Genomic DNA, 9,148 nt, shown 5'->3' on the forward strand with positions numbered 1-9,148 from the left:
CATTGGCTGATTTCTACTCTGGACTCCAGTAAACAACGGAATCCTGCAATTAGGCAATTATAACCCTTAGCAAACAAGGTCAGGAAACAGACGTCACGCCAAACCACCTCTTATACTGGGCTATTATGGGATGGGGCTCGTCCAGCTGCTTCGTGCGCTGCATGATATGTGGGTTTGAATTAGTTTAACGGTCACAAAAGCAACAAAATAACTTATATGGATGGAAATGTATTTATGTATTGAAGCCTGACTCAGCCGAGAAAGTCACAGCGAAAAAATACTCCCTCTTCTAATGGTAACATTTCAGGGGCTTCCAGCAGGAAGCTTTTTTTAGCGTTTGACCTCCCCTGTCGAGGCTGGCTGTGATGGTCCGAGCCGGCATCTATTCTGGTAGGATCGCTGGCGGTGGTGGCTGCGCTTTGACTGTGTGGTTCTGTCTCCAGGGGAAGCTGCTGTTCCTCTTCCCTCTTTCCCTTCATCGTCCAGACCGCTGCACAGAAATCCATCATGCTGACTGTTCTGGAGATCCCCGGGGTCTGCTCCCTGGTCTAGTTCTTTCTTAAGGACTTTTTTTTTCAAGAGAATGTTTATAAACCATCTGTTAGGTTAAACAGAGCTTTGAAAAAAATGTATAGAAACTAATAAACCGTCTTCAAAGCCGATAAAAGTTTTTTTTTCTGAAATGCAAACTTGATTCAACTAATTAAAATGGACTTTACTGAAAACAGTCCTTATAAAGCGTTCCTTATAGGGTTGTGAACAGGGACTGTTTTTCTTTAAACTGGTTACAGAGCCAGCTTGTTGCTAATGCTGGTATCCATCAAGAGCAGACTTGGCAAAGTGTTGAAATCAATCAGTTATTTTTGCAGTTTTTGTTATAATTTGCAATGCTCAGCTATGCTTTACCATGCTTTCTCTATGCTTTATTACACTGCTATGCTTCAGCCTAGATAAAGTTTTATAAGGGATGACTAAACTGCACTAATGCAGATCATGAAAGACGCTGTGTGACACAATGCTGCTCTGTCTCTTACACACATAGGCTCCGGTCTGGGGTGACCCAGTGGAAACTTAACTATGACACTGTGCAGCAGCTATCCTGTCAGGGTACCAGGGGCAGCTCCAAAAATAATTCCTAGGGGGGCTTAGCCTGTGGGGAGTGAAGCCAAGGAGAACATGTTGGGGTTAATAAGCTCAACCCAGAGCAACCTCGTGTTTGCTGCTGTAGCGGTTGCTGTCTGTGAAGTCATGATCATGACAGAGTTGTATTATAAGTACATGCATTGCTAATGTGTCTGGTGCTGTGTTCTTGTGAGTTTTTTACATGAGAATTAACTTTAATCAGCACATGCACACAAGCGACATAAAAAGACCACATTTGCTTTACAATTGAATGAAGAATAAATCTAATTTGTTGTGTTTAAAATTTGTAGAAGTTTTTTCACTGTGCAAAATTGCATATGAACGTTTGTTCAACTTTCCAGTTACATAAAAATTGTATATTTTTAACAAATAATATATATATATATATATATATGAAATATATATATATATATATATATATATATATATATATATATTATATATATATATATATATATATATATATATATATATATATATATTATATATGTGTGTGTGTGTGTTTCAGCACTAAGGAGTTACTCTACCCTAGGATAATTAAATACACAGTATCCTTACTGCGAGAAACAGCCATAGATATACGCACAGTATATTCGAACAGTTCACTGCTGTTATTTTTCCTAGACCTCTATACAGTGTTGAAAAAGTTCAAAGTATAATTCGCCTTGGGGCCACTGCTGCAAACTGTGCGACATTAAAAAGGTCACATGTTCTGTGTTTTTGCATTTTTAATAAAAGCATTACAAGAACGGCTTTGCATGACCTTGCCTACATCGTTCAAAACGACTATCTAGCGGTACAATGCATTACACACATACTGCTTACAAATCTGATTCGCGACTTATTTAAACACAATCTAAATTAATATATAAAGTTAAAAAATAAAATTAAAAAAAACCCACCAGATCACGAACCTGAATAAAACAAACTCATAAACGGATGCATATGAATTCTTACCCCCGTGTCTGATTCATTCACTGATCGACCTGTCGCGGAATTCGAACCCGGATTTTTTTTTCGGCGGCCGGTATCAGAGCCTAATGCGCTCACCCCCTTGCTAACAATACATTTCACGGGGGTGACAATTATCCTGGACAAAAACTCACGGGGGTGAGCACGGAAATGATCTCTGTCTCTCGCTCTCTCACACACACATACATTGAAATATATTGAGAAATATAATAGAATATATTACAAATTGTATTATACAGCACATGCCAACATATTGAAATATATGTTCAAGGGTTGCTAGCCCGTATTTCTAACTAACAGCAAAGCTGTGACAGTGCAGATTACAGGAATAGCTTTCAAAAACGAGTTGATTATACAACTGTGGCGTGAAACCCGCGAGGGTTTGGGGTTGTTGGCTTCCAATGACCAGCAAGCAGTTCCCATGGTTTAATATTCTGAGGCAACTGGAATTTCTCGCTTTGCCAGTTTCACGCCCAGTTTGATCAGATTCATCCTTGTCCAGTCTCTGATTGGTGGAATTGCTTGGTAGTCTGAGCTGACCACGCCCCCGACTCCTCCCAGACCAGTGAAATAGTGCGCAAAGTTTGGGAAAAGTTTGACAGAGGCGAGTTGGGACAGTGGGAAGCGAAGGACATGTCTGTGCGTCTGCATTAGCACATGAAGAACGACACCGTTATCTTTAAACATTCGCGAAAAAAGAAGCAATTCGGAGAGGAATATAATCTGTTAACCAACCAAGCCAAAACCTTTCTGGGAAGAATATAGAAAAAAAAAACTTAATTTTTTAAAACATTTTATGTACAGTAAATATTAATTTCTGAGTTTTTAAGCAAACATATTGGAAAGAAATATTACACAAAAGCAGGTATGTATATGATTACGATTCCTTTTATTATTATTATTATTATTATTATTATTATTATTATTATTATTATTGCGTTTCTCATTTGTATTAGTTATTTGTTTAATAATTATACTACATCACATATCACCAAAGTATGTGAGACAATATAATACTGTACAGTTAAGTGTGAAAATGCTATAAAGCCCATATGATATATGGTGATATACGGTAGGTTGTATATACCGTGGTGAAGGCGTGTATCAAAGTGTGGTGATCGCCGAAGGAAGCATAAGGAAGCGTATTCCAGGAGAGCAGCTAAAATGAGTAAACATGGAGTATAGGAATGGAAAAAACACCGGGAATTAGGTTTGCAAAAAAACTGTCGCTTTTATACGGGAGCCAATATCGTTTTACTCTTTTTATATGTATCATAGCTAACATCGCGTGTTGTGCTGTGATTAATAGTATTCGTATGCGTTTACAAAGATATATCTGCTTTCTGTGTTTCTATTACAGGACCTACTAAAAATGCTGACGTTATTACTGTGTTTATTTTACACGCCTAATTCCAGTGCAGTCAAACTTGTATTAATCCGTCGGTATGGAAGGACAGCCTTACAGAAGGAACCCATAGTAACAGCGCAGCAAAGCACTTTGATAGCACGGTGTGCTGTATCCATGGGATATACTCAGTGTAAGGATGACAGGCGAGTTACAGAGGACTCCACTTCAACACTCCCTAGACCAGTGATTCTGAACCCTGGTCCTGGGAACCCCCTGTGTCTGCTGCTCTCACTTACTTAACTAGACCCTTCATTGAACTGACCATTTGCTTAATGAAACCCTTTTCCTTGTTCTCAACTCTTAGTCGGTTGCAGATTTCAAGTTAGCTATAACATTTTTTCACCAGGTCTGGTTTTGCGTGGTATTTTTGTTGCAGTTTTCCAATGCCTTTCCCTTGGTTATACTGTGGATTTACCACAGGTCATTCTGGTTTGCTATGTTTATTAATATTTACCATACCTTGCTAATCTTTACAACACTTTCCTATGCTTTACCATGCTTTCACTGCTTGATTACACTTGGCTGTGCTTTTGCTATTGGAAACGTTTAAAAGGGAAGGGCAACCAAGATAGTGAGAGCTGATGATGGCTTGAGCTGTAAGGGCAAGTTAAGATAATTAGAGATTATCAGGCTGGAACAGAGATGGTTAGGGTTAGGGTAAGGGCTACGTTTAGGGTTACGGTTATCAAAACCCAAACGCTGCTGGCATGCTGCCCCAAGTCAACTGCATCAATGTGGGGCCGCAAGATGCAAATGAAGGCTGAGGTTCAGAGTAGAAAGTAGGGAGGAAGCAGTTTGATTTACACTGGGAATGCATTGCAGTTCTTCACTAACAATTTGATTCTGCCTTGTGCATTTATATGGGTAAGAGATGGTAAGAGATGGTAAGAGACAGGTTACTGCATAGGTCAGGTGAGAGCAGGGGTGGCCAAAGTTGTTCCTTCCTCTCCTGGTCTTTGTTCCAGCCATGTTCTAAGTTGTTTAATTGAACCAATCCAGACCCTGAAGTAGTTCATGATCTCATTTTACCTGTTAAACCTGGAGTGGAATTGCCCTCCAGGACTGGGATTGGACGCCCTGACAAAGCTGGTGTTTTTATTCCAATTTTGCCTTTTTGATGCATTCTGTGTTTTACACAGAATTCAGTTTGATTCTGTACTGACTCGCTGTTTTCTTTATTTAATTTTTTATTCTTACAGATAAGCTCCTGAAAAGTTTTACCGCATTACAACATGTGGACATTCATGTCTTAGAAAAAGTTTCACATCAGTGTGTCAAGTGCGCCCTCGTGTGTATGAAAACGGGACTGCGCTTCGAAAAAAAAAGGTGTGGAAAGTTATGGACTGAACAGAGCGGAGCTGGAGCAGCAGAATGCAAGGGTACGATAACCAGAGCGGCATGGACCCAACCATCGTCCTCCACTACAACAGCTCTGGGAAGTGGGGTCGGCAGAAGGGCATGGACACAGGCAAGACTGTAGTGCTACTGGTCATCTGCTCCTTCATCCTGCTGGAGAACGTCATGGTGCTCCTCGCCGTGTGGAAGAACAAGAAGTTCCACAACCGCATGTACTACTTCATCGGGAACCTGGCCCTGTCCGACCTCCTGGCTGGCGTGGCCTACGTGGTTAATATCTTCAGCTCTGGGCAGCGTACCTTCTTCCTGACCCCCACGCAGTGGTTCATGAGGGAGGGCAGTATGTTCGTGGCCCTGAGTGCCTCCACGTTCAGCCTGCTGGCCATCGGCATCGAGAGACACATGACCATGGTCAAAATGAAGCCCTACGGCGCCACCAAGAGGTACCGGCTCTTTGTGCTGCTGGGTGCTTGCTGGCTGGTCTCCATCTTTCTCAGCGCCCTGCCCAGCCTGGGCTGGAACTGCTTGGGGAACCTGCCTTCGTGCTCCACTGTCCTGCCCCTGTACTCCAAGAGCTACCTGGCCATCTGCATCACCATCTTCACTGGCATCCTGCTGGCCATCGTGATCCTGTATGTGCGCATCTACCGCCTGGTCAACTCCAGCGGCCAGCGGGTTGCCTCCAGGCAGCAGGGCCGCTTCTCCGAGCGCTCCATGGTGCTGCTGCGGACTGTGGCGATCGTCCTGGGGGTGTTCATCGTCTGCTGGGGGCCCCTCTTCGTGCTGCTCATGCTGGATGTGGCCTGCAGCCCCCAGCAGTGCCCGGTCCTCTACAAAGTGGACTGGTCCATCGCCCTGGCTGTCCTGAACTCGGCCCTCAACCCTCTCATCTACACCCTGTCCAGCCGGGAGATGAGAAGCGCCTTCTTCAAGTTGCTGTGCTGCTGCGAATTCAGAGCGAAGGAGGTCAAGAACGTGACGCTGAGCCCGACCGTGGACAAGAGCCAAAGCAAATCCAGCAGCCCCCCCAAACCACAGGAGGACACGGACTCCCCCCCTGCCGTCGTGCTCATATCGACCGTGCTCGTCAAAGCCAGCGGGATTTCACCCCAAAAGGGCAAGTTCTGATGTGACGTACAGTGTCGTACTAACTAATAAACTTGAATTGGAAGAGTGTGCAGCCCAGCCAGGCTACTTACTTGTGAGATATAAAACTGCCTGGGATTATCTGCTATTCAGAGAGACCTGTGATCAAATGGATTACAAATTTGTCCCTTTTGTTTTTGTGATGTCATACTGCCGTAACAGTGTGGGTTTTCTTACAGATAAAGTTTATTTAGTTTTACTTTTTAACCCCAAATAACTATTTCAGAATACTGTGCCTCTGAAAAGAGCAGACCCCATTGCTATAATTGTTTTGTCTTTATACTGCCTGTACATATTGGCGGATTATTGATTCTAAATTGGGATCCACGCATGTATATAAGCTGTATATATTAATGTAAATGTTATTTGTTTTTATCAAGTTGTAATTTATTTTTCAACAGAAGAACCAGCCACAGTATTATTGTTCCGAACATTTTGAGACTGAATTATTGGGCTGCAAGACAGTCAGGTGATGGATTTATGCATGAAAATGGATCTTAAAACATTATTTAGCACTTACTTAAAATGCCATTAGAATGAAATTACATAAACATGTTACAGTTTAAAAAAATTAAATACAGAGCACTGTAGCAGAAATTATTTTTGTAAAATAAACAGAAAAACATGGGAATATTTTAATCAGAGAAGACAGTGTTTTAAATAAAAAATAATGATCTGTCATGTACGACTGCAGCATCTTTTTGTGTTGTTATCATATTCATATGTGTGTACTGTACATATATCTTTCCAAATAGAGCACTTTAACAAAAGAACAATGTGATTAAAATACAGATTATAATATTGTGTGGATGTGTTTGTTGCTTCTGTGTTTTTTTTTTCTGACTTTGAAAGTGGCTGATTAATAACTTTCTAATGGAATGTAAAATTCAGTCTTAGAAGGATCCAGGTTCACAGGGATAGTCTACAGAGCGATGTGCATCGCAATGCATTCTGGTACTTGTAGTCCTGCATCTCAGAGCCTGAAAGGAACCTCAATGCATTTGGGATGTTCTCAATTACTTAATTGAACCAATTATTTTCTTAATTGGTCAACACTAACATTTTTTTCCTGGCCTTCAGCCATTGAAGATACTCAGAAAAATTGCGGGATTGTGGCTCTCCAGACCAGGGCTGACCACATTTGGCCTAGCACATTTAGTAAATGCTGGCTGGTTTCCCAGACTGATTTGGCCGGCACTGTAAAACATAGTACGCAGCCAATTAAAGAGTAAGGTAATAGCTAAGGGAAACACACATCAAAACAACTCCCATGGGTCTGAACAGCTGGGGATTGTCAGTTCGGTTGTAAACGAGGTGCCTGATAAACACTTGGACCACGCTGCCTGCCGAGACTAAACAGAATGGTGCAATATACACGGCAGGGTTGCTCTAAGAACATTGGGCAGTGCTGGAAACCACTATATACCTGTACACCCTTGTAATGTCAGTTTTGACATAGCTCTAATAAAAGTTTGCCATGGCAAATCCGCACTGCACTTTTACAGTTTTTTATACTAGTTACACTATGCATTTACCAGAGTTTACAATGGTTTGTCATGTTTTTTTTTTTTACTTACTGAATATATAATAATCACATACATAGATAGATTTATCATTACTCCTCGTGGTTCTATTATTAGTGTGCTGGCATTGTCTTCAGAAAAACTTTATTTAGAAAAGTGGACACAATAACAGTTTCACTGCCACCCTAATCATTGTGCATTTCAACTTTTTTTTTCCCCCAGAGTGGCACAGCTTGTGTTCCGTGGAGAGAAAGCAAGTCTACAGTGTTGTGCCTTCAGCGACATTTCTAAGTCAGAAGTTAATAATAACGAATCATGTACTAATTAAAAAGGCGTTTTATTTTTTTTTTGACATGCCTGTGTGAGTGTGCACCAGAAGAGTATCCTCATTATCATTCGCTCTGTTCTCTGGGCTACCCTGGGGCACGGCTCCCCTTCAATAACACAGCGTTGCTCGGAAGCAGTGTGGAAGCATCCTGGTTGTAAATATCAAATAACATGATGAATGACATGAATCCAGTGGTTTCAAAGAGTGCCAGCTCAGACACCAGTCTTTAACTGAGTCATGCACTGATTACATCTTGTGGATTGCAGCTTGGTTGCTTGAAAAACAAAGTAAAATTGACCGAGGGCTGATAATTGCACAACAAATAGATCAAACACAAAAAGAAGCTAGACTTCGAATACCTACTATGAACCTTCACATGCGCAGCATGCTTGGAATCTGGAGCATTTCAGGAATGCTATTGCTTTCACTGTGGCTCTTTATATAGTGACATCACACTATAAATGCACTTCCTGCGCAACAAGGAAATGGACCCCCATGCTAACCGACTTATTAGTCATGTTGTACTGTATTGCCTTGCCTGCTTATGAGTCTGTGGTTCATCGCTACCCACAAGAATCCTGCTGCACTCACTTGCCAAAGGACAGTAAACTGGAAAAAACATTACCTTAAAAACAAAAATAAATAAATAAATGTCAAACAGTCTAAAGAACAAAACCAAAATGTCATTTTGAAAAACAAAAAAAAACGGCCAATCTGTTTTTTGACAAGCGCCTTTCATTTTTTTTTTGTTTGTTTATATATACATACACACACCGGTATATATATTTTAGTAATGGTGGGTGTAGGTATTTCCAGTAAATTGTAAGTATGTGTTACAAAAACTGCGTGTGGGGAGATAAGGGATCTCTTTTATCAAGCCTGCAAAACCTGATCACCAAGTGGCTGATTTGCTCCACATTATACCCTGACAAGCCTCAGATGGATTTTACTATTGCATTTTACAGAACTGGAGAGCTGAATAGCATCCGTCACCCATCTATGGTTATCCTGGGAACAGCACTAAAAATAAACGGTTGCCATAAACGGAGATTCCCCAGTGTTGTAAAATGCCCCAAACCATCTGCTCCGTTTAAATAAACGGCAGTCCTGTCTCCCGAGACTGAGGGAGGGTTAAGCCGGCATGACTAGCAGAGGCAAGCCGAAGCGGTCACTCGCAGAGACCCTGGAGGAAAAACAAGTGGCGACCCATACAAGGCCTTGACCTTTCGAAAGGGCGACAGTATCCTGCAAAATGAGCAGCAACGCCGTCTA

At 41.6% G+C, this 9,148-nt stretch overlaps 1 protein-coding gene across 1 annotated transcript; it reads left to right on the plus strand.

Moving 5' to 3' along the window:
• Nucleotides 1-2,729: 2,729 nt before the first annotated feature.
• Nucleotides 2,730-6,839, plus strand: LOC121301130 (sphingosine 1-phosphate receptor 3-like). Its single transcript, XM_041230251.1, has 2 exons — nt 2,730-2,980; nt 4,723-6,839. Exon 2 carries the CDS (start codon nt 4,895-4,897, stop codon nt 6,005-6,007), a length of 1,113 nt encoding a protein of 370 aa, XP_041086185.1. The 5' UTR covers nt 2,730-2,980; nt 4,723-4,894; the 3' UTR covers nt 6,008-6,839.
• Nucleotides 6,840-9,148: the final 2,309 nt, after the last annotated feature.

Source organism: Polyodon spathula, chromosome 27, assembly GCF_017654505.1.
Source record: "Polyodon spathula isolate WHYD16114869_AA chromosome 27, ASM1765450v1, whole genome shotgun sequence".
Classification (NCBI taxonomy): Eukaryota; Metazoa; Chordata; class Actinopteri; order Acipenseriformes; family Polyodontidae; genus Polyodon; species Polyodon spathula.